The sequence below is a fragment of the Rhamphochromis sp. 'chilingali' genome (genome assembly GCF_963969265.1).
Source record: "Rhamphochromis sp. 'chilingali' genome assembly, chromosome: 22".
NCBI lineage: Eukaryota > Metazoa > Chordata > Actinopteri > Cichliformes > Cichlidae > Rhamphochromis > Rhamphochromis sp. 'chilingali'.
Window position 1 is genome coordinate 13789969 of NC_137950.1, and position 26630 is coordinate 13816598.

The following is a 26630-nucleotide window of genomic DNA, read 5'->3' on the forward strand; positions in this document are numbered from 1 at the left end:
TGCAGTATCGTTACCCACAGATGATGATGGTGGTGATGGAGACGGGAGAAGCGGCCTCGCCGTGAATCTCATTCGGAGGCGGAATTAAGGCGCACGAAGCGGACAAGTATTTAAACAAACAAAAAAAAGGACAACAAACTTTCAGATGGAGAAACGGGAACGTCCGCTTCACGCGTTTGGCGCAGGGAGAGATGCCCCGCAGCAGCCAAACGCCAGGGAGCGGCGCGCTGTGTCGCTTCGGTCGGGGGTTCCTCAGTTTGGCAGCGCGCCCGTGGAGTCGATTTAGGGAAGACGTTCACTTGGTTCATATCTCCGACCCACCGGTTCTCAACGTCAGCGCGGATTCGATGGCCGGGGTCAGAAGAAATACCTTTAAAAGGGTGGAGCTGCGGTTTGTTTAATAATAAATGATGAGGAATTCCGCTCGTCACTCTCAGCCTAATTGCGAGTAGTGGATTTGATGTTTATGTGTGCCTGACACTGATACCCGAGCCCCATCAGCGCCGTGCTTTCTTTTTCCTTTTCCAGCACCCTAACAAAGAAACGGGTGATGATATGTCACCATTTGAAATGACGATGACTGCTGGCGGGTGCGGGACTACCCCTGGCATTCACGTAAAGCGCCCTGATAGCGGCTCTCCGCGGAGGCAGTTTATGCAATCCGACGCAGTGTTGCAAGTGGGCCGATGATTTGATGCTGTACTCTGCTGTCTCCTAATGATATGATCCCAAGAACTGCCAGGCCTTTACGTTTCAGTGAAATATGCTCAGGCCTCCCGTAAAGCACCACAGAGCGGGGAGCTGTCAGTGCGCGGGCACGGGGTGTTTCTCTGAAAAGTGGGGGCCCTCTCTGTAATTAAGGTGTGAAATCGGAGGGGCAGAGAGAGAAAAAAAGCAATCATGTCGAAAGTTGTGAGTAACAAGGAGAAGAAATCCTTCAGCAAAAAGCTGTTCCGGAGGAGCTCGGTGCGCTCCGTGGGGAGCTTTATGAGCAGAGTTCTCCGGACTCTCTCGACTCTGTCTCATTTTGGCACCGACGAGCAGGCCGCCGAGGATGAGACCGACGAGGCAACTTTGCTCCCCAACACCACTGGGGGGTCACTCCCGTCGGATGACAGCGACTGCGGGGGTTTCCCCTTTGGGGATAAGGTGCCCGGTGTCGCCGGGCTCAAGAACCACGGCAACACCTGCTTCATGAACGCTATCTTGCAGTGCCTGAGCAACACAGAGCTCTTTGCTGAGTACCTTGCTTTGGAGCAGTTCAAAGGTGGAGAGACGACAAGCAACAACGAAAAGGCCAAGTCCAACGGGGTGCTGATGCAGAAAAAAGGGGGAGGCCAGCAGCAGCCGGAGACAGGGGAGGTAACCGAGCAGCTGTCCGGACTGGTTCGGGCTCTGTGGACCTTCGAGTACACTCCTCAGCACAGCAGAGACTTTAAGGTAGGTCGTGGAGACCCATATAAAGACCCTCGCTCTGTGTGGGTCTGCACAAGTTTGACAAGCAAGCAGAAAGTGTCCAAAATACACTAGATTTAAGTTGTGTTTCTATTTTATTTTGCAATATTTTTTTTTATTTCTTTGAGCTCCAAATTCAACAGTCATCTAACGTTTGATTAGATATGAGCTTATGGGACAACCAGCTGCACCTTATAGTCCAAGTTTTTGCCTCTTAAGTGCAACTAAGTGAACTTGAGCAACAAACTGAGTCCTACTTTTTAAGTGGTTGGCTACAAATCAATGTGTTTTTTATGTTCTCTAAACTTACATGGTTAGAAGATAAATCTGAGTGTGAACTCCTTAAATATTACAAAGATGATTAGTTTTATATTTTAGATATGCCACTTTGTGTTTCTGACTTTGATCCAGGTGTGATTGTCATACACGGGGCAGCCATATATGCACTTTACAAGCAGTACAGTGTTTATAGTAGAATCCCAGTGATCCGTGAAAAGTCAGTGTTTATAGGACTAACACTTCTTCCTTGTAAATGAAACAGAATCTTGAGCAGAGCTGTATTGAAGCTGACTGTATCAGCTTTTTGCTTCCAGCCTTGTCTGTTTTTCATTGTCATCTCTTAAATCTGCGTCCCGGCGATGAAAAGTTTGCCTGTCACGATCACAAAGATTTGCTTCTGCATAACAAAAGACGTGTTTTCTCACTCATGATGTGTTCTTGAAAAGTTCAATACAAAGTGGAGAGAGACTAAACAGAAACGGGCCATACAGCGCATTCTTTGTTCTTGACAATGTTGCTATTTCTGTCTATTTTCTTCTGCTTTAGTTGCCAGCCAAACTGCAAACAGTCCAGCTGGATATAGATTATTTTCATCATCAGAAGCATTAAACATGTTGAACTGGACATGGACACATGGGTGAATATAACCTTAAAAAAACAGAATAAAACTATGTAGGATTTTTGCAGCATACAAGTGTTTTCTAGTAACATTAGTAACGCTTCCAACTGGTGCTTTTAAAAGTGTCATTTCATAGATATTTGGGAGAACACACACACACACACACACACACACACACACACACACACACACACACACACACACACACACACACACACACACACACACACAGTACAAATGGATCTTTCTCTTCAAATGTCTAAAAAATACTATTACAACCTTAAATGCTGTTAACTGGACTTCAGCAAAGCAAACTTTGTTGTGGTTTGTGTACATTAAAGATGGACATTTGCTAATTTTCCACCTCTTTTCTTAAACCACAATCTGAGCCTAAACTGGAAGCACTTAAAGACCATTAGGGAGATTTAATAAGAACACAAGGGAATTATTTTATCGTCCATTCTCTCTCAGAAGCCGCTGGTTTGAGGATTTGGTTGTAGTACACTACCTAAAATCTCAAAGACTTTGCACAAGTCTGCACTTCTGCACATCTCATCTTAAGATGAGATTTTATTTGTCCAAAGAGTTTGGAAGTTCCTTTGTTATACCAGCTGAACATTAAGTGAAACACACTAAAAAGACTTAACAAAACTGCTTACAAAGTAGAATTGGCATATAGCTAAAAATTTAAATACAATATCACAAAACAAATATCTTAAAAAAAGATCAAAATAAATACAATTATATAAAATAAGTATAAATAAAAAGTGTATTAAATATCTCAAATGTGTAAAAATATCCAATCCAACAAAGAAAAATGAAACAGAATTAAACTAAATGTAGATAAAAGCATAAATATCAGATGACATTGAAGTGGCTTCCTGTAACAGGGTCAAGTGTCAAAGCCAATGCAGTCACTCTACACACAGAGTAAAGTGTTGTGACAGTGCCAACATGAGACATTCAACATTTGTACCCCCCCCCCCCCCCCCCAACAAAACAAAACAAAGCAAATTATATGATGATAATATTGATATGATATTTTTTAAAACCCGTACTGATACTGATATTTGATGATCTAAAAATCCAATATGTCAGCCGATATTTTTTCTTTCAGACCCATGAAATATGAACAGCTTTGCATGACATTCATCGTGTGTAGCTTTTTATGGGCAGTTACTAAGATAATATTTGTCTAATAAGCAAAGTTCTCCAGTTCAAATCTGGGAGAAGATGCAAATCCTAAATCAACCAAAAAAGTAACAAAAACAAAAAAATGGAAAACCATGCAGGGCTATCTGTTGTGGCAACGACTTGCGAATATGGGAGCAGCCAAAAGTAGCTTCTCCTACTAAGATAATTTAAAAAAAAAAACTAAACTTTTTTACTGTTACAATCAGTCTTTGACTACTTTTTTTATGAGTGTTGCTAACAGAGAAGTTGCCCTCTGTTGGATAAACTACTATTTCTCCTGTTTCTCCTTCTAGCTCTTTTTAAAAACTTTTAAACTTTTTCTTTATCAGGTGTTATAAATGCACATACATACATCGTGCACCTTTTAAATACACGGGAAACATAGTTATATTTTTGCTGTGTGGTGGTTTCATTCATTTTATGGCACATTTACTTAACACTTATTTAATCCTTTCAAGCTCAACCTGGTATTTGACATTTAAGTTGAACTACAAGTTCAGCTAAAATCCTGGTCAAATGTACTGCAAAGGTACAAACGAAGGTCAGTAAGAGTCACGCAAAAGTGTTTGAGTGCACAGCCTGGGAAAACAGTTTGTCCTTCCTGGCACTGGGGATTTTTGTAGTGCCTTGTTGGTGTCACTGGTTTTTAATTTAGATTTTGAACTCTGCATTGCAGACCAGAGGTTTGGGGTATGAAATGTGAGGGCACTTATTTGGCAGAAAAAAAGCCAACAACTCAGGCTAATGATGCATTATGAGAAAGATATCACAGCTTTAATGCAGTGCCTCATTTAATATTACTTTTTAAATATTATCACCAACTGATGAATTCAGAATGAAGTTACACAGGCTGAGCATCAGTATCAAGCCACTTTCATACTGATTGGTTATTGGCCTGTTGGCAAAAAACAGCATAAACCAATGGCATTGGCCGATTTTTATCAGCTAGACGTTGACAAACAGTGCGATGAACAATAAAAGACTCTGAAACAGTTCAGCCATTGTTTTTATATCGCACAACGAAGAAAACAGGGAGTAACGACTAAAACCAAATACAGTGGCACTCAGGACAATCAGGACAGTTGCTATTGGCTTAGAATTTCACATTTTGTGCATCCCTAGCTTTGCCCTATGGGAATAACAATCCCATTTTTTTCACAGTGTCTTGTCTGTCGTTAACCAAAAATACACACAGCATAGCAGTTTATAGGGTTCTATTTTTGTGAAGGTGCAGTGTTTAAAAGAGACCTGGGTATTTAGAAAATGAATCACTGATATCATCTCAGATCTCTTTACTTAAAGACAACCTTTGTGGTTGAGCCACACAAGATAGCCTGGCCCTGTTTTTTTTTGCACCATTTTGCACAAAAGCGCTGAGGCTGCTTTTGTAACTGCTCTAAAATAAGGACGACTGTCCCATAGGAGAGGCTGAGCGGCCACACAGTACCCAGTGCCGCTCGTATCTTTGACCTTGTGTGACATTTGATAGCCTCTGCGTGGAGGTGACTTCACAGCTTCCAGCCTGGGCGGCTTTGTAGAGTACGCACTGTTTTGATCTCCAGCAGCTTATTGTTTAAGGTCAAGCTTCAGCCAGTGTCCTTGCTTTAAAAAGCTTGGCCTGACCTTTAGGACTCTGCTAATCGTTGTCCTGATTAAACATAGCTGAATATTTCACAGTTAAGCAAGGTGGAAAAAGGGAACGAGTCGCTCTCTGTGAACTTTTACTACATCTTTGTTTTTTTTGTGCAAGCCACTTAAATCCATCCAATTCCTTGATTTTTCTTTTTTTCTGCTGTTGTCTGCAGAATGTAGTGTCAAAGAGTGCCCTTCAATTCAAGGGCAACTCCCAGCACGATGCCCAAGAATTCCTCCTCTGGTTGCTTGATAGAGTTCATGAAGACCTCAACCAAATTGTCCCCCTGGACAGCAGACTCCCCAGGAAGGTAAACACTGATTTAGATCACAGTTACGTGTTACCGCTGTGTCCTAAAGTAAACAGATATGCAACTGCGCATTCGGTAATTTCTGAACATTTTATTGCTTCTTGACTGCTGCTGTTGTTTATTCTCAGCCTCCAGTAGAAGAAGAAACTGTCCCTGAAGGATCTCCACTACCAGCACCTGGCTCTTTTGTACAGGAGCTGTTTCAGGCACAATACAGGTAAAATTTGCAGTTGCTGGCAGTTGCACATTTGTTTTGACTCTTTAGCACCGTGCTTGTATTACAAAACATACATACGTAGTTAAGAAAATCCTCGACATCCTTTGTTTTCTATGCTGAGAGTAATTGCCCATGTGATAAACATCCAAGTGAAACGCCGATCACAGGTCGAATCCACATTGGTATAGATGAGGATATTTATACACAGCTGTGACTTTGACATCAAACCAAACACTGCAAATGGAAAGCGAGATCACTCATTAGTTTGTGGATTCTTTGCTGTGGATGTTTTATCCTAGAAAGTGTTAAGCAGTGTTAAATAAGAATGAAAATACATTTTCAAGACCATAAACTCACCAGAAAAGTGTTCACTGAACTCATAAATCAAGTGAGAAGTGGAGTCATTTCCTCAGTCTTTACAGACTTCTTTCTGTAACTGGAGCAATTGCCCCCTGCTGGCCATTATTATGATTACAGGTTCAAAGCTGCTGTTGCTTCTTTTTCTTCTTTTTCTTTTCCTTTTATTTAAAGCCCAAGAAACTTAAAATTCAGTTCAGTTTTATTATATGGCACCAATTCACATTAACAGTTGCCTTATATTGTAAGGTAAAAACTCTGCAGTATTAAAAAGAAAACCCCAACAGTCAGATAACCCTGAAAAGCAAACATTTGGCAACAGTGAGAAGAATAAACTTCCTTTTAATGTGAAGAAACCTCCAGTAGAACCAGGATCAGGGAGGGACAGTCATCAGCTGTGAGGAGACAACAGAGGGAGGCAGAATTAAAGACAAATTATGAGAGTTTTATAATTGAGAGTGATTAAATGTAGCAGTGGTGTATAAACATACAGAGATTGAAAAGAGGTCAGGAAAGAAGAAATGCTTAGTGCATGATGGGATGATGGGAAGCCTCCCAGGAGCCTGAGCTTAGGAATAAATTTGATCTGGCTCAACTATTCAGCTTCATATAAGAACATAAAAGTGGTGTCAGTTGTAATTCATTAATTCTCCTTGTTTCTCTGATTAGATCCTCCCTGACTTGCCCTCACTGCCAGAAACAGAGCAACACCTTTGATCCTTTCCTCTGCATCTCACTGCCAATCCCGGTACCTCACACAAGGTAAGGTGACTCTGGGTCTAGTTTAGAAGTAAGACAATCCATCATACAATTAAAAAAAAAGTCCCTGTATCCAAAACTGTAATGAGACAAGATCCTGTCTGAACTCCAAGCTTGGAAACAAAGGGAGTGTCAAACCGAGCCCAGACAAACACTGTGAGAGATGTGACAGGAAAAAGCTAAAATTAGAAGATGCTGTCTATCTTTGGAACATCGGTCCAGTCATGGTTATGAAACAGCCAATTAAATCCAGTCGTTCTGTTGTGCAGGCCCCTGTATGTGACAGTGGTGTATCAAGGAAAGTGCTCCCACTGTATGAGAGTCGGGGTGGCGGTGCCCCTCTCTGGCACCGTGTCCAGGTTGAGACAAGCTGTGGCCCAAGAGACCAAAATACCTGCCCAACAGGTGAGGCCTCATTTAAAACTTTCCTCTTTGTGTTCCTGTTAATGAACCCGCATCAGTAATTTAGTGTTTTGGTTTTTTTTGATTCCCCGTCACTGCTTAGATTGTTCTCACTGAAATGTACTACGATGGCTTCCATCGCTCCTTCTGTGACGATGACGACGACCTCGAGATCATTCAGGAGAGCGACTCCATCTTTGCTTTCGAGACACCCGAGCTGTTCAGACCGGAGCAGATCCGCTCCAAGCGATGTGGTACGACATCCTGTTTACTCACTCTTTGTCTCAGTGTAGTGGGTTGACAAAAACAGGCAAAATGTTTCATTTTTGGGAAGGTAAAGCAGCATGTTGGATTGATTTTTGGAAACACTTCACAAGGGAGCACGTGGGTTTTTCCCCCCCCAACTTGAACTTTTTCTGTGTACGTTTCAGGAAGCCCACATGCCAATCTCAATCAGAACAACTTGAAGTATGGGACAGATAATAACAGGATGGCCACACAAATACAAGAGCCTACAACACCACCTCAGAGTCCCAATAAGAACAGCGGGCAGGCTGAGAAGATCGTCCTGCTGGTGTGCAACAGAGCCTGCGCTGGACAGCAAGGACGCAGGTGCTTTAATGAACAGAGCTGTGTAAGAATTGCAAATTTAATCCACAAATCTTCTAAAACTTGCTGTTTTTCTATTTTCCCCCAGGTTCGGTAATCCATTTATTCTATATTTGGAGCGTACAGTGACCTGGGATGTACTACAGAAAGAGATTTTGGAGAAAATGAGGCATGTTCTGCGCCCTGGAGTCTTTGTACAGGTGCATATTATGACGTAAACACAGCAACCTCACATTGTGATAAGCTTTTAATGAAGATTAAGTTTTTTCTTGTCTTACCCTTGACGCCCTGTAGGTGGGGCCCTTCACTTTGCGTGTGGTAGGAGTGGTTGGAATCACATATCTCTTGCCTCAGGAGGAGCAGCCTCTCTGCCATCCCTCTGTGGAAAGGTAATGCCGCATATCCCCGCTAGGATGCAGTGTTACCCCACCTGAATTTCATTGTAGAAATCCTGTGGCGTGTTCTGTCCAGTTGAAGGTGATTGAAGAGCCTCAGCGAACCTTCATTGGTATTGATGTCAAAATAAATCCTGAGATGTCTGATAGCTTGTCTGGTTCTAATAGATTTTCTTCACAGAGGCTGTCGACCTCTGGGGTTGTTGCATGGATTTTTTTTTTAATGAAAAGAAAGTTGTGAGTGACATTTGCTCCGCTTGTGTTACATGAACAAACAAAGACTCGTTCAAACTAAACTTTAAAACAAAAAACATGGTCACCATCACAAGTTCTGATGATGACTTCAATACTAGGACAATGGTTAATAGCGGCTAGTGGTGAAAATCTAAAACAGAAATTACCTCTAGAGGAGGCGTAAATCTTTCTGTGCTTATGATAATAAATATAATAATGAATTAAAAAACCCAGTTAAATGTGTAAAATTAAACATTTAATGTGTCTCTGGTCTAACTTTTAACAGAGCATACAAGTCCTGTGGTCCTGGAGGACCCCCTCATGTCAAAATTGTTGTTGAGTGGGACAAGGAGACGAAAGACTAGTACGTGACACCCACACGCACACACACACACAAAATTAACACAAGAACTGGACTAAAAAAATGATGGACTGATAGAGTGATGAATCCAAATAAGAGTTTTTGGTTCAAATTGTTGTCTGTAGAAACGGAGGAGGTCAGGTGAGCGGTACAACATTGAGTATTTACAGACATCTGTAAAACCCAGTGGAGGCTCGGTCATGGTTTGAGGCTGTACTTCAGCCAGCAGTGTTGGGGATCTTGTCAAAATTCATGGAAATATAAACGCAGAAATGTACCATCAGATTTTGTTCCACCATGCAACACTATCTGGAAAGTGTCTGATTGGCAGTGACTTTGATTTTCTGCACGGCAATGATCTTAAACTAAATTTCAGTAAATGCAGAGCTCGATAAATAAAAACAGCAACACACAATACAGCACTATCAGTCGTAGACTGGCCTCCCAAAAGCTCAGAACTCAACATTATTGAAGCAGTGTGGGATCATCTTGACAGAGAACAGAACAAAAGGCAGAAACATCCAAGGAAGAGCCTTGAATGTCCTTCAAGAACTCTGAAAAACTATTCCTGAAGACTACTTAAAGAAATTACAAGAGAATAATGAAGAGTCATGATGTTCCCACCAAATATTGACTTTCAAGCTCTTTGGAATTGTACAAACTCTTTTTTTCCCTTATATGCTCTATTTCTATGTGTTTTCTCATATATATAAAACATGTGAAGACATGAGGGGTGACTTTAGCACAGCGCTGTATAGTAACTCTTTTGAAGTTGTGTATTCCCTCTGTGACTTCGGCTGTGTTACGCCCACAGTCTGTTCAAAAGAACTGAGGACGAGTACATCCCCGATGCTGAAAGTGTGCGGCAAGCGAAGGAGCAGCATCTGCAGCCTCAGACCTGCTCACTCGCCCAGTGCTTTCAACTCTACACCAAAGAGGAACAGGTATGCTGGTGTGACCTGCACAAAAAATATTACTGATACTGATTAAAATATATATATTTCCCCTTGCATGCAGGGGTGCAGAGCGTAAAGCCTGTTTTGTGCTTAAAGTTTGCCACTTTAAAGCGTTTTCACATTAATTTCAGCTTGCTCCTGATGATGCATGGCGCTGTCCACACTGTAAGCAGCTTCAGCAAGGCAGCATCAAACTCAGCCTGTGGACCCTGCCAGACATCCTCATACTTCACCTGAAACGCTTCAGACAGGTGCAAGATTGTATCTTTTCATACGATGTAAGTAAAAAACAAAAAAAACCCCAAACTTAAACGTATTGCTTCTACAGGACGGGGATCGGCGAATGAAGATGCAGAACATGGTGAAGTTCCCGCTTACGGGCATGGACATGGCACCTCATATGGTAAAGAGAAGCCAGAGCAGCTGGAGTCTGCCCTCCCACTGGTCGCCATGGAGACGGCCGTACGGGATGGGTCGTGATCCAGAGGACTACCTTTATGACCTGTATGCGGTGTGTAACCATCATGGGACCATGCAGGGAGGACATTACACAGGTGAGGAAGCACCATATCCAGCTGGGTACAGAAGCTCTCCAGGATATTTATGTTGTTTTATTTCATTGTGTCTTGTAGCTCACTGTAAGAACTCCATCGATGGGCAGTGGTACTGCTTTGATGATAGCGATGTTCATCCCATATCTGAAGATGAGGTCTGCAAGCAGACTGCTTACATCTTGTTTTATCAACGACGTGCAACTATCCCGTCCTGGTCTGCCAACAGTTCTGTGGGAGGTAATTTGTGACAATGTTACTGTGTGCAGACTCATGTCCAATATGCAAGAAAAAGCATTTGGCAATAAACCCATAAAAAGGAACACAATTTTGAGTCATTTTCTCATGCACCTAAATGGTAAATGGACTGGTGCTAGTATATCACCTTTCTAACATTTGCACACACTCTCACATGGATGCATTGGGGGAAACCTGAGGTTCAGGATCCTGCACAAGTGGGCTGAAGGAGTTAGAGATCGGTCCACCGACTGTGATTTGTAGGCGACCTGGTTTTACCACTGTTGCTATATTATTCCTTGGAAGTTCCTTTATAAACACTTACACTAGCACATCTGTTAAAACAGTGCAGAGGGCAAACATTCAAACTGATTCAAATTTGCTGTGGATGATCAATGCTGGTGATGAGTGCTCGGTCTGTGGCTACCACTGAGCACTTTCAGCAGTTTATGTACTCTACAGTTTCAAAGCCTGAAGATGGAGCATCGTGCAGGGAGCAGGTGGTTCTTCTTCTTTTTTCCTCAGCAGTCATGAGATTAAGCACTGGGAATTCATCCTCCAGGGTGTGACTGTGGTGTTTGAAGGGAAACACTGTGGAGAACTCCACTGTGTGGTGGCATACAAACCCACTGGTTAGATTTGCTTCCCTGTGACTTTGCACACTTGCCCAAAATGAAAATAATTTTTAAGGGCTCCTGTTTTCAGACACTGAGAGAAATCCGGCTCACATCACAGAGATCTAAAAGTAGAAGGTCTGAAGGTTCATGAGCAGATGACCTTAAAGGTTTTTGATATTTATTTTTTATGTGCTGTATCCTGGAACTTTTTTATTGCACCTCATACCTCACATATTAAATTATCCTGTAATGCTCATAATATATAGATGTTCAACCACTGTCTGTCTGTTTGGCCTCTCAGGTTCCACCAGTTCCTCTTTGTGTGAGCACTGGATTAGTCGGCTGATAGGAAGTCGTCCACCTAGCCAAGCCTCATCAGGGTCCTCCAGACGCACCTCGCTGGCCTCTCTTTCTGAGTCTGCTGAGTTTGCTGGTGAACGGAGTGAAGATGATGGTAAAGAACACTAATATCACACAATTACATGTGTTTTTTTCAGCTGACAAGCATGACTATTTTCTTAATGCATGTTCTCTCCCCTGCAGGTTTATCTTCCAGACCAGCAGTGAGAGGCATGCAAAGGCAAACTTTCTCCTCAAGATCTTCCATCGCAAGTCCCTTAGCACTGAGTGAAAACGGTGCTAAACCATCCTGGCCCCACTCTGCTAAGCTCCAGCTTCGTTCCAACTCTCCCTCACGCTTCTCCCTGGAGTCCCACTCCTCCTCCCCAGTACTGGAAAGGATAGGAGAGGTGGTTGATACCAAGCAGTCTACCTCCTGCTTCACTGGGTCACCGAAGTTAGATAAACTGTCAGGGGGCAAGTCGGCTATTGGTGCTTTGGAGAGTAATGGAGGCGCTAAAAGGCTGATAGAGCAGGTGCACTCGAAAGCTGTGCTGCAGGCAGATCAGAGGAGCTCCATCCAGGCAGGAGATAACAACAATTTACTGGCTGGGGCTGAACAGGTCAGTCCAAGACATGGTGCAGCTGCAAAGGAGGTGAAACCAAGGACTGTGGCCGTGGACAGCAGCGGTGTCAAAAGGTCCTCTGCCAAGACTGGGCTGGAGAGCGAAAAGAGCCCAAAGAAGCGCGCTGCCACCTCCTCGACGTCATCCAGCTCTCTCTCTCCTGCATCTCCGGCCATTGATAAGTCACAGTCTCGAACACAATCCAAAAGCGCAGCGGCACCATCAACGCCAAAAGACAAAAGCGATGGAAGCACTAAAATTTGCAAGGGCGGCTCCTCCAGAACAGCAACCCCCTCTAAAAAAGGATCATCCCAAACCACGGAGGTATTACATCCTGAGTTGGCTGCACAGAAAAAGAGTGGATCTCCCGGATTACAAAACTCACACCCTCAGAGGAGGACATCACCCAGAGGGGTTAGTGAGAAAAGCTCCGCTTCAGGAAGGAACAGAGCAGCAGACAGGAGCACTAGCCGTGAATCGTCACGGACCAATACGGCGTTAGAGAAGAAAGTTAGCCATGGAGGTCCTCCCTCCAGGCTGAGCGCTGCTAGTAGAGCTGAGGGCAGGCCAGGCAAGGCTATGGAAGACAGAGCAGCAGCCCGGAGCTCAAGCAGTAGCTCCTCCATTACTAGTCTCCGATCCTCAAGTGTAGGTGTTTCCTCTTTAAATACAGCTCCACCGCTAAGAGGCCCCCAGAGGAGCAGTAAGACAGAGGACAAAGGTTTGTCCTTCTTTAAAACTGCTCTGAGGCCTAAAGAGACCCGGAAACCAAGTGATAGCGGCAAAGCAGGGGCAGGAGAGGGGAAAGGAAGTCCAGAGGAGAGTGGTGGGAGCGCATCTAGAGAAGGAGTCCCGCACGGAGCGAGCAAAAAAACATTGTGCGTGGCCTCGGAGTCCAACGCGAGCACAGCCAAAGACAAGGAGTCCTCTAAGGCATCAAGTTCCGCCAAGCACTCACTGCTGCCCTCCACAAAATCAAAGCTTTCTGGAGCAGAAACAGCAGCTCAGTCTCCTGCCACTGCAAAGGACCCTTCAAAGAAAGAGCCGGCTAAAAAGACATTACAGTCCAGAAAGATCCCCATCAACTCCACACAAACTAGCCAGAAATCCAAGTGATGTTACTCCGAGGGTCTGAAAAACAATCTCTCTAAAGTGCAGCTCTGAGGTGTTTTTCTGTTTCTTTTTAACCATCAAACCAGACACAAAGCATGTCTGGCAAAACAACTTTGAAGCACCTGTAGCTTTTCAGTGGTCACTGAATACCAGCTGCCATATTGGACACCTCTTGCCCACATTGTTAAATAGTTATTTAGGAATGGATTTTAACAGAAGCACTTTGTATGGATTGCATTGATTTTCAGGCGTATTATACTGTGTTGTAAATAAGCATGGGCTTGTGTTTAAATTATTGCCTTGTTCTGTCTGTAGCATCGTCGGGAGAAGAGCAGCTCATAGCGAGAATAAAAGTCACTTTGCACAAGTTGGAAAGTGGATGCGGAAAGGAGAAAGGAACTTTTCAAACACGGACTCACTCAGTCACCAAAGGAAGTTTACTGGCAATTTTTAACATGCTGATGCAGCAAATTATTTTCAAGAGAAGATCTTTACGTACAGCTCTCCTCCAGTATCGAGAGCCATTATGTCAACGACAAACATCAGTGCCTCAGATAATCGCAGAGAAGTATTTAATCGAAAGTTGTGTAACTGCAGGTGTTGGTAAATTTGTAACTCGATTTTAATATTTATCAAGCACTGAAAATGTCATTTCAAGTAAAACACAATAACGCCTGTTTAGTGCGAACCGCTGTTTACATGTGCTCTTTTTTGACGTAGTAATTCTGCAATAGCCTTTAAAAAAACAAACAGAAAAAAACAAAGTTTTTCTTCTTTTTTTATTCGACCACATTCTGACTGTCGCCAAGAAGCTGAGGAGTGAAACGTGCGTCATCAGTGTCTAACGTCTGGAGATCCTCGGTCCACCATGGTTCTTAACATTTGTGTTTATTAACCTGTAATAACCCCTCAAAACCACCCCTGCCCTCCAGCTGCTGACGCCAACACTTAACTGCGGTGCCCAGGTTCCCTTGTGGGGAATCGAGCCTCTTCAGACTGCCAGACGTCTCCAAACATTCCTCCCAGACGAACACAGGGTTAATGTACAAAAAAACCGCATAAACAACATGCTCAAAGACAGCCTGTCCTCTGTCTTCACATGCCACATCACAGCTTGTGCGCATCTTAGCTTGCAATACAGAGTAGTACTCCGCAGAACGCACTGACTGTAGACCCGAGAAAAAGAGATCACTATTCCTGAAGTATGTGACAGTTGTTGCATGATAAATTGCTTATGCATGCACTTAACTATGCAAGCAGATTCTTGTAAATGCCCACACTGAGTATGTAGAAGTGCCACTCTTGTTGGATGTGTATTTATTTCCAAGTATATATATGTATATGTACATGTATATATATATATCTATATATTTATATATGTATATATATATATATTAATTATTATTATTATTATTTTTTTTTTTTTCAAAGGCCAGCATCGGAGAGCATGTAAAGGCATCTTTATTAAAGCTTTGTTTGCACATTTCCTCAGAGTAATATAGAGTTCATATGAATGAAGGTTTTCTGTAGTGTATTCATTTGTCTCATGTTTCCCCCTCGAAACAAACACTCACAGTTGCACTTATTTTTTTAAACAGTTTTCATGACTTTTGCAGCAAAAATGCTGCTGCAGCTTTCGGATTGTGTTACAGTCGGATCACTTTTAACTGGTTAATATTAGCAGAGCTATATTTGCCCCAGGATGGGAGTGTTTTATGATAGACCCAGTGACAGGCTTGTTGTCTGGGTTTAAAGGGGCATTAGTGGTCTGTGTAGTTCCAGAGACATCTGCTGTAAAGATGTCTGCCTCTTCTTTAGTGAAATGGAGCTGTGGCCCTCACCGTGCCCAAAAATCACAGATTTTAAAAGCTCGGCAGCAGAAATCTGATGTAGTGCAAAGAAAGAAGTTCCAGCATGAAACTGCTTGTGAGGATTTTTATTTGTATTTTTTTTTATTTGTATTTTTTTTTTAAGTAACCTTGTGACTTACATTTAGCTGATTTTGGAGTGAACTCTATTTCTGTTCATGCATTTAGACAGATTGTGGCCACTCATGACCAGTCTGCATAACTGTGCTGCTTTTGTCAGAAAAAAACTGATGTGCAGTATACACGTATGCATCTTTTACATAAGATCAAAACATGAACCCTTCTACAAAAACAAAACCCCCCCAAACAAATGCTAATATCTTACAGTGAAACATTGGAAGGCTTCATTAACCTATACAACAGGAACTCTACTTAAGTCAAACCAATCAATGAAAGTTTTAATAATAAAATGATTTACTGAATGTCACATTTAAGGGTGAGTGTATATCACTAGCCACAAACTGCTTTGCGGGCTCTAAGTTTTCAGCACATGCAGTGCAGAATAAATCAAAGATGCTATCTTCAGTGCCTGCTGGCTACAGTTTGTTGATGCTGTGGTATTAAAACCCAACACATGCAGTATATGAACTGGAAAAAAAAAACCTGACCTATGTATGTCGCGCCAGTGTTGATGATATGTCAGCAATGTGGAAATGCAGTACTGTGAGGAATTATTTGTTTACACAAAATGCATGGGAATTATTAAAACCTTTTTATTTTCCCATTTGTATCGAGTCATTTTATTTAAAAAGTGCTGTGTTCGTCTTTTCTGTTGATCTGAGGAGGAAAGTGGGGCGGTGGTAATCACAACTGAAAGCAGGATCAGTGAAAATGCTGTCTCTGTCTCTCTGTTTGCGTGCAGACAGCTTGACCTGCAGGTGCTTTGTTTTTCATTTAGAGTGTTTGTATAACTAGCTTGGGGGACAATTTATTCTTCCATTTCTCATTACCTCCACTTGGTGGTGCTCGGTGTTTGCCTGAAAGTCTCAGAAGAGCCAGAAAAAAACGAGTTAGGGAAATAAAGCAGCACTCGGTGTGAATTTGCTCTTGACAAATGCCCTTCAGTCTGAACTTGTGGGATTATTAAGATATATAAGAGTGTCAGGTCTAATGCTGTCAGCGGGGCAGATGATATGTTATTAAACTACAGCACCATCATTTATTTAGAGCTGATTCAATTGCAGTTTTATTAGTTTGGCCCAAGGCTGGGCATATTAAGAGTTAATGCTGCCTCTTTGTCTTTTCTATTCTTGTAATTTTGTGTAACAGTCATCAGTTTTGGGGATTACATTTTCTGCCGCTCACTTCTCACCTCTTGTGCAGTCAGAAGACTGATGAAATTTTAAAAATTGCCTGGGGTGTGACGGGGCTACAACATGCTTCTCCCCACATGCAGCAGATTTTATACACTTGTAGGAAAGTGTATATTTTCTCTCTTTTTTTGAAACCCTAAAGGACAATGAGAGGCTCTCCTATTTAAATGCACGTATGGACGTAATTAAATTCACCGACTGCAACCCGGCACAGGATCATTCTGTAATGGAGCCAGGCTCTTCTAGTGCCGAAATCAATAATCATTTGCCAATTGTATCACTTCCAAGAGAACATCATTAGCAAGACCTCGGTGGAGAATTCAGCAACTTTTATCAGGATTTAGCACACAAACTGTGACATTACCCTCCGTGACTCCTGAACACAAGGCTGAATTAGTTTACATGTTTTGCTTTTGCTACATTAATGTGCTTGGTGCGTCGTAAAAAAGGCAATCTAATTGTATTGATCAAACCAATCTCGGTATCTTCTGGGGGCCAAATTTAATCCTTAATGCTGCTGCAAATGCTCCAGCGTCCCCGCGCAGGAGCAGGAGAGGAACGGGAGCTTCATGATTTCACTTTTTCACTGCTTGCTGCTTGGATGGATCGATGCATTGACTACTGTGCTGAAGGTGAAATACTCAGTGTGGCCACACACACACACACTTATAAACACCTCTATAACACAACACAACAAATAGAACCAAGTGTAACAGCCATGCAACACTGTGAAACACATCTGACTGGATTTTCATTTTTGGTGCCCGTGTTTGTGTTGGTGTTCCATTGTTTTGTATTAAAATTCATAAGATGCTGCAGTGCTATAATACATCCAGTAGAATCTTGCTATTGGAATGTGTGTTATATGCTAACACACACACACACACACACACACACACACACACACACACACACACACACACACACACACACACACACACACACACACACACACACACACACACACACACCTATATATATTGTATACCTCTCTGCAGTATGACCTTATTATGCAGGACAGTGCTAATTTGTGTTGCATTATGAGCTTTTCTTTCTGTCTTTTTACATTAATGATATGTTTCTTTTTAGTTATTCATTTCCTATCTGATCCAATAATTTAGGGTATATAATCAGCCTCATTTAACTTGCCCAGCATTGTTCCCCTCTGACAGGACAGAAAAGAAAGATGCAGCAGAAAAGTGAAAAGCTTTCAAAAGCCTGTGGTAGCAGCTAAACTGATTAATCCTAAAGTCAGATATCTTGGTATTAATAGATCAGAGAATTATTTAAAAGGGTTTCTTTTCTTTGTAAAAGAAAAAAGCCTTTTATGTAATTTAATCATTTTTAGCTTTTCAACCAGTATTGTCACATGAAGGCACTCACAAGTTAGTTTCATTCACAAGATTTCTTCATTTCTACATTTAAAATGTGTAAATAACTTTAGGCAAGAAACTCGTACTTATTCTTGTGTTTTTGGTTTCCCTCTGTCAGTTCATAAACTGTATATAAAAGATGAAAATAGCCACCAGGAAGGCAACCAGTGATTTTCTATGTCCTGTTTTTCAAACCTCAGGCCAAACATTTTCATTGTTACCAGAGTTCATGAGTGTGGGGTGGACCTGATTTAAAGATAACTATAAAAAGTCATTTGAGAGCAACTTGTCAATTGCCAGTTAGGGTCACCCTAAAACATGTCCTACTTCCTTCTAGACACTCAGAGGACCAAAAGACTTGAAACTAACAACAGATCTAAACTGTAATATTTAACTTCTTTGTCTAACCACTGGCATTACCCTTGAAATGTTGGTTTAAACCACTTTTGTTTTTTTCACTTTTGTTGAAATGATGCTTTGCTCATTTTAATATTCAATTCAATTGATTTAAATTCTGTTTTATTTATAAATCGCAACAACAACAGTGGCATCAAGATGCTTTATATTTTATGGTAAAGACGCTACAATAATGCAGAGAAAACAGAGAAAACCTGAACACTTGTATGACCTCATATGAGCAAACGCTTTGGCGACTTGCTTTTAACAGGAAGAAAAAGGGCGGAAGACAGAGCAGTTTAAATAGAGTTCCTAGCACAGATGTTGTTATTGTATACCTAAGGTCGGTGCTAGATTGGATCAACCAGAGGGACTGTCATCACTGCTGTGATTTTTTATTTGTTGTCACAGTCACACTGGAGAAAACGGTGGTTGGAGACTGCCACACGACCAAAATTAATGGGACTGTGTTCAATGAGCTTGTAATTTTACTACCTTTGAAATGGTTGCTTCAAAGATGGCGACCAGATCTGCGACCACTTACAATCAGTTGGTATCTGTAAAGCAACTTTGGTTCATGTGGCAATAAGATGGAGTCAGTCTGCTGCCAGTTTAAGACTGAATGAGGTAAAACTGTCATAAATCAGCCAAAACTGCAAACCAGTTCATGTCAACATAACAATTCATTTTATTAAACAGAATTTCAGGTTAAATACTTACATTTAGAGTCCAGCTGGAACCTCATTGATGTGAAACAAAAATCCTCAAATTCCTTCACAAATAATGACGTGATTGCTGCAGGATGCCAATCTACCTGTGAAAACCTGGGTGCTGGCCAACCTGGCTTTAATAGTAAAGCAGATGTAGTATAGATGAGTTATACTCACCAGCACAGACTGATTGCAGCATTTTGGCAACTCGTCTGCAATAAATTAGACAAGAGTTATTTACAAACCTTCCTCTGTCTGAGAGTGACTGCTGTCATCCAAATCAGATCGCAATTTGGAGACAGGTTGCCTTCCACCAGGCAACCTGTGCAACTGCTTTGTAGTTCAGAACTGATCATCCAGATGTTGAGGGTGTTGCATACTCAAGCTTGCTAAATCAGAAAAAAATAGCACCATTTTACACCAGTGTGACTCACAGTCCACATTTAAAAATGTTAGTGCTCAACAAATTTCTTAAGCTTCTATCTATCTATCTATCTATCTATCTATCTATCTATGCTAACAAACTGCATCTCCTTAAGTACCCAAGAAAAAGACGGAAACTGTTAAATTTTCTCTTTTTTACATTTTCTACTCAACCCTTATCAATTCATAATCATAAAGTGAAAATTTAACAACCTATGCTTCACCAAATGTGTTCTCAGTGTAGGGCTGTTTCCCCCCCTGCCAAATGAGAAACAAATTAAATCATTCACTTGTTTCAGCAGCGAGCGTGTCAGTTATTTCTCTTCTCTTGAGCCCAGTGATGGAGTACTTTAGTTCTCCTTTAATCGGATATGAAAAACCTAGTAAGCCTTGAGTGCATTGGAGAGCGAGCGAGCTGCTTTTTAGGCAATGCAATATACATGATGCGTCTTGTGGGATATCTAAGGCTGAATTACTTAACCCTAAGCAGTGAGTTGTGTCTTGAAAACAACTTTAACACCCAAAGAGACTCTGCTGTTGTTTCTGGACTAGAGACAGCTTCCACAAACTGTCAGGGTTGGTGATCTTTGTACCCTTCTCTAGCAGCACAGGATTAATGTGCAGTTTTTTAATGCAGCACAATAATCTTGCTAAATATAATCCCCATCATCACTCCGCACATTATCAGCTCAGTCTTAACTGCAAGATAGTTTTAATTCTAGCGTAAATTACCCCCAGATTTCTTTGAGTAATTAATTCACTGACATTCAGTTGAGTGCTCTTTATGAAGGAAGAAGCTGGAAGACGATACAGTCGCTAAAACCGCAACCTGTAAAATGTCTGAGACCCAGCAGCCTCATCCCACAGGCAGAGCATTTATTTCTCCTACATAATGCGTGGCAGTGGGTAGCTGGAATCCCAAGGCCGTTCTAATACAGAGGGACTCATCAGGATGCTGGAGAGCAAGGTGTGAAGTGTCAAAGTTGGACATAAAGCCAGCGCATGTCTGCCACGCTTCCTTTGACACCCATCCTACACCATTGGCTGTGCGAGGAGTGATTGACTGAGAGGTTGATTATGCTTTTTTCAGCCAGGTGGTTGGCAGGCAGAGAGGCGCATATCACCAGATTGCTGCATCAGCCAAAGTGTGAGGCCACAGTTTCTGGCAACAGTGCGTCTGGACGAACATCACAGGAATAATAAAAAGATGCAGGGATGTCAATCATCAGCTAAAATGTGTCTGTTTGGTTGATGATCCTTTTTTCTCTCTCCCTGTTTTGTTGGCAGCAGTCTCTCCATCTTCCTTCTTGTGTCATTAGAGGCTTTTGCCTTTTGAGCAATGCTGAGATGGAAGACAGGCGATACTGCACGGGTAAAAAAAACTGGAGGTTTTTTGGGTTCTTGGGGGAGACGGAGGAAGTCTTTGATGTTGGGGAGTTTTCATGGAGGCAAATAACACACTTTGATATTTTACGAACCATCTCTGCTTTTAAAAAAAAAAAATGCAGGCAAAAAGCGGCAGTATAAACACCACATACGCAGCTACAAACACACAAATATCCACACATATACTCTGTCAAAGTCGAGCTTCGAATTACCACCCAGCTGAAAGATTTGCTGTGATTTTTGTCTGTGGATATTTGTCTTCCACACCGCAGAGTTTCTGAAAGTTGCAATTTTCCTGATGACCAATGAGCGGAAGCCTGTCCTGCTTGATTTTCAGAGGAAGATAAATTAGTGTTTGGATGAACATAAAAGGTAATGTATTCATAAAAGCTGTGATGAGTGCAGCTGTCTCTAGCATCTGACATCCAATCTGAGACAAGCCGCCCGGGGAGTCTGGACCATCCTCCACCCTGAGTTTGTGTGTGTGTGTGTGTGTGTTACTGTGTGATGGAGTAGAATTTCATTTTTTGTGATGGAAAGCACAGTACGAGTATTTCTTAGAGAACTAAAGATTATGTGCTGCTGCTTTGATTACATTCAGAAGCCAAACATTTAAGTTAAGTATTGTAATGATTAAAGAGGGCTGCTGATCAAAATGAGCGTATCTGTATCAAATATTGCTCTGATTTACTTATTTAAGCTGTGACTAAGATGCAAATTTCATGAATGATGTGAAATATAATCAACAACTTGATGCTGAAATAAATTGGTTTTTTAAAATTAATTATTTAAAAAAAAAAAAACAGAATACTTTATGAAAAGCAGCATGATAGAAAAATCATGAGGATTACACACCACTTCAAAATATATAATTAGTTTGTGTTTTCTTTTTCTTTTCCATAACATAATTGGTTGTACCTTTATATACACAATATGTGCAGGGGTTAATGCACACAGCAAAATGAAATAACTGTGCATATGGAGCAGGCTTATGCAGAATCTCCCAATCTCACACCAGGATTCAGCTGGTCCCTCCTTTCACACCGATCAAATGCTGAAACGATGAGGTATAAAACAACCGTTCTACATTGTGAGAAGTGCAAATCTTCACTGGTTTAATGACCTATTTCCCACTGAAAAGTGTTTAGAAATACATTTATTACCCGAAAGAACAGTTTGGACCTTAAAACCTACTCACAGACCCGCTCTACTTGGTTTCTTTCATTGCTGAGCTCCAGCTTTGCATGGCTTCGTCGTAACCCCCTCCCCACCACTGAAATCCTCATGCGCAGCATGTCGACTCAGGTGTGGTCTGGAAGTCCAGGGGTTTGCTGATACATCAGAGATGTTTTGCTTTGCTGTGGATGCGAGGTTCATCTGGAGGCAGCCTTGGGATGAGACTTGTTATTCTCCTCAGTGAGACACGAGGCACGAGCTCTAATTAGAACACATCTCCTGGTGAGAGAGACGCCGAGGGTTTGACTACTGCTCCGATCTAATCAGCTTTCTGCCGCACTTTAGCTACTCCGCCGAAAACAGGCTCTCAACCCGCCTGACAAACGGATGCAACAACAGGGAGATGGCACTAAACAACTGTTTCTAATTTGGAGGACTTTGCTGAATTTTACTGATCTGAATCTTGAAAGGGCACCCGCCCAACGCTGTCTCACATCTTTGTCATCTTCTTCTCACTCCCTGCTGGAGACGAGTTAAAAAGGGGGCCGTGCAGGTGGCTGCTGATTCGAGCAGAGATGCAAAATAAAAATCAGAATGTGAAGCCAGATAAAATGTCTCTCATTTTATCTGCGCATATTGCAGTTGGTGCACCCGGACAAGAGCCCATATTTAAATTACATGTCACTTGAAAGTCTGTTTTTAGTACACTTAAATTCTTCACTTCCATAGCTTCCTCTATAATGGTCTCCTACCTTATCATCTCCACAGACTGCAGTTCAAACACTGGTCTGCAAATAGTTGTAGAACATATATCATTACATACTTGAGACTGTGCCACAGTTGTCAGCACTTCATTTTAATTTGGCTCCTAAGCCACCGGTGAATTCGACCACTGGGACATCCTGTCGGCTGCAGAAGTTAAACTATTCTGAAGCATTAGGAGTGAACGCGGCGCACTGCTGAATCCCTGCCTCTGCAGTGTCAGCTGCTGTCTCACTCAGATACCGAAGGAGCTCATTCCATCCCATGAGGACATCCTGAGCAAAGGACGAGGACGGCTGTGTGTGAATCCGTACCCTTAATTCAGTGCAGCTTAAACAGAGCGTGCACGTGCACGGCTAACAGCTTCGTATGAAAACAACTGCAATATCAAGGTTTCAGGGGGGAGGACTCCTTTGGAAATAATCCTTCCCCTCTTCTTAGTTCCATACTCATTAAAAATCCAAAGGGATGGATGTTTGAAGCTACATTAAGCAACCGTGGCTTCAGCAGGAGACGAACCACATTACATGGCATCTGCACAAAGAACATCACTGTGACATTTCGCTGCTTATACTTGGCCTTCAGCCCGCTGTCTTAATTCTGTCTAGTTATTCTGTGGTGCATTAGAGGAAAGCGTTCCTGTTTAGATTTTCATCCCTACATTAAAAACAGCACTGCTGCTTTTAGCCTTAATCAATATCAGATCACCAAATTATTACAGCAAATACTCTAAGCCTCTTCCTACAACTCTCCTTGGAGAGCGGGAGATAAAAAAGAACATGGTGCGTCTACGCCTGTCCTTGAAGTCTTGTTATTAGTCTGAGCAATAACTAGTGCTTATCAACAGCGTGTTGACGTATTTACCGACCCCTTCAGCTCCTTCAGGTATTTTGAGTGTTTAATAATTACCAGGAAGCTCCGCGGGGGGGATGGAGTGATTTGAAATCTGCTATAGAGGGTGGGGAAAATAACAACTGTTTGATCACCCAGCACATTAAACATAACCTTGCTTTATGATTTGTTTGAAAACTCTCTGTTTTACAGCAACAAGACAGAAATATTAATCAACATGATCACTCATCAGTTTTAACAAATACTCATTAAGCTTAACAAGCGCCCCATTAGCTCGAGTGCAAATAGGTCACATCGTAGTGCTACAAAATGCAAAGGATTTCGTGATTTGCATGGACTGGGTCCTGGGAGATTTCCTGTTGGAAAAGAAAAGCTGTGTGTGTGTGTGTGTGTGTGTGTGTGTGTGTGTGTGTGTGTGTGTGTGTGTGTGTGTGTGTGTGTGTGTGTGTGTGTGTGTGAGAGAGAGCAAGTGTGGGAGAGAAAGAAGAAGAAGAGATCTGACCTGCCAGCATTCTCCAGAGAGCCGTTTTTGCTAGCAGGGTCTAATCAGAGTCTGGCTGATGCTGGTTCTAGGGATTGCTTTCCTCCAGCCCTCAAGCCTAATTAGGACCCCTGTGTAACATATAGAGTTGCTGCTCACAGTGACGACTGGATAGACGCTCACCTGTGCGTGCTCTTTAAGCCACAGAAATGAGTCGCTTGCAAACATGATGACAAGAGATGCGCCGGAGGTGGTGCAGCCAGACCGGCTACTCCCCCACCTGGAGGTCGTGCGGGTTTAATGAATGTTAGGACAGGCAGAGGCGGCTGTGAGGAGAAAGAGAGAAAGACACACAGAGAGAAAGGCAGTCGTCTGGGTTGGGGGGGGTCACAGAGAGTGGAGCATCTTTCATGTCTTTTTTTTTTTTTCTTTTAACAATGCTCTGTGACCATTTGCAGAAGCGGTAAGGAATGAGGAGAATGACAGTTGTAACATATAGTGAAGACAAAAACATGTTCCCTGAGCTCAGTTTTCTGGATTTTCTCATGTCAAACACAAGGAAATCTTCAAAGGATACACTGTTAAATGCAAATTTCATGAGTGCTTCAGATGAAGCATTCAAACAGATAAAAATATCTGGCTTCTTCTGAGGTATGTAGATAGAGGAGCAGTGAGGTCTATATTTTCGCTGGGTGCGAAAACTGTTATTAATGAGGATTAGTTCTTGATGATCCTATATGTCTAAATTGTGATATTAAAAGAAACACATAAAATGGTGAAGAAGTAGCTGTTTATGAGCTTGTCAGCCAAACTCTCTGTCTACAGTACTGTGCAAAAGCCAACCCTCATTTATTTATATTTAGCTGGGAAAATAGGAATTAGGGGCAGTGATTTACTGAAACATGGAAACATAGGCATAAGCAGAGATGTCTGGACACATTTTCTATCAGGATGGTCCCACGGGGCTTTAGTAACTTTGAGGTCCGACCTCTGAGGAGGCCAATCCATGCCTAATAGTGTCCCATTGTGTGTTTTTCTGTCCAGGTATGATTTTACTGCACTGGCGGTTTGGGATTGGGATCACTGTCATGCTCCATGTTGCAATCAGATGTTTTCTAGATTGTATTTGATTGGATGGCGGATCAAAATTGTACTTTCCTATTTTCATAATTCTGTCAATTTTGACAAGATCTCCAGCACCACCAGCTGAAATGCAGCTCCAACCGTGACAGTGCAATACTCACTGTTCTGCCTCTCTACTGACGTCCTCCATACATTTTTAAGGCAATTTGAAAAATGTTAAAATTTCAGTTCTTCACTCCATCAGAGCAGTTGCAACTGATTTTCAATGTGGTTATAGTGTAATTTGGCACAGCTCAGCCTTTCCCCCTTGTTTCTCTTCCTTAAGAATGGCTTCTTGAGAGTCACCCTTCGACTGAGACCTTTTCTGATGAGTGAACAGTAGATGGATCAACTGAAGGTCCAGATGCACCTCTCAGGTCCTGTGTCTGGTCTTTGCTGTGTTTCTTTCTCCTTGTTAAGGACCTAACTGCACCTACCTAACTCCTAACTTTTGACCACTTTTTAGCTAAAAGTTGTTTAGGAATCACCTTATTGGTGTAAAAACACTATTTTCCCCTGTCAACCTGTTAAGTTTGGCATTTTGCAAAGATTTACCTAAAGGAATGTGACAGGCTGCTGGTAACAGAGCGCCTAAAGATGCAATTTAAAATGGGTTCTTTGCTAAGTTGTCTGTTATGATTTGACACAACACAGTTTAATGTCCTGGTTTGGTGCCTCTTTTAATGCTTGAATGATTCACAGGTCAGTGTTAAGGGACAAGCAAACAACTGTGCTCTTAAAATCTTGAGGAGTGATTCATCTTTAAAACATTGTATACATGTTATAGTTGTTTGAATGTAATTGTGATGTTAAAAAACATCATATTAATTGTATGATCATGTCAAAATAAACTAGAGCCGATAACTGTAACCAAAACAGACTAGATGGCAGTATTTGTGCTGATCAATAACAAACAACAAAACCAAGACAAGCAGTAAATAACCAGCCAGCCATGAACAAAACATTTGGTTTGACCCCAAATCACTTTGGAGATTCTTGATAAAACCTATATTCATTTTCTATCATCATGTGACTCATGGTATTTTTCTCTGTTACAGACATGTCTTTGCTTTGCTGTCGTGTTCCCTGCATATGTTGTAAGCAGTGTTGGGTAAGTTACTTTAAATTAGTAACTTAGTTACATTACTAGTTACTTCTATCAAAAGTAACTCAGTTACTTCAAGTTACTCGTTACTTTCAGAGTAACTAGTTACTAGGGAAAATAACTTTGGTTTTACTCAGAATTCTCTTGTTAATGTGTTGCTTCCGTAACTGGATACCCAGCCAGACTGCCAGTCTTCTAACTTGCTTACTTGCCACAAGTGCACTGTGCCACCTACCAATAGAAAGGAAAAAACATAATGTGCACATTTCCACGAGAGAAATCCCACGCCTGGACCGTCGTTGACCGCCGCATGATTCTAGCCTGCTTTTTACATCCAACACAAAAAATGCAGTCGTGGTGCTTTCGATTGTACTCAGAACTCAGAAATTCTGCCTTCTGA

The 26630-nt window shown here is 41.9% G+C and overlaps 1 protein-coding gene across 1 annotated transcript; it reads left to right on the top strand.

Annotated features, from left to right (window-relative positions):
• On the top strand, window positions 1–14555 carry LOC308390768 (ubiquitin carboxyl-terminal hydrolase 31-like). Its single transcript, XM_080873042.1, has 16 exons — window positions 1–1440; window positions 5353–5490; window positions 5619–5707; window positions 6734–6826; window positions 7093–7228; window positions 7329–7479; window positions 7657–7837; window positions 7923–8034; window positions 8129–8223; window positions 8750–8827; window positions 9639–9768; window positions 9912–10031; window positions 10109–10334; window positions 10413–10571; window positions 11487–11639; window positions 11729–14555. The coding sequence occupies exons 1-16, from the start codon at window positions 901–903 to the stop codon at window positions 13264–13266; spliced, it is 3939 nt and encodes a 1312-aa protein (XP_080729168.1). The 5' UTR covers window positions 1–900; the 3' UTR covers window positions 13267–14555.
• The last annotated feature ends 12075 nt before the right edge of the window (window positions 14556–26630 follow it).

What these genes read in the sequence shown, in the direction of transcription:
- LOC308390768 (XM_080873042.1), top strand. Translation starts at nt 901, where the DNA reads ATGTCGAAAGTTGTGAGTAACAAGGAGAAGAAATCCTTCAGCAAAAAG. An exon ending in GCTGGACAGCAAGGACGCAG is followed by an intron (nt 7,838 to 7,922) that starts GTGCTTTAATGA and finishes ATTTTCCCCCAG; the next exon opens with GTTCGGTAATCCATTTATTC. An exon ending in TCTACACCAAAGAGGAACAG is followed by an intron (nt 9,769 to 9,911) that starts GTATGCTGGTGT and finishes CATTAATTTCAG; the next exon opens with CTTGCTCCTGATGATGCATG.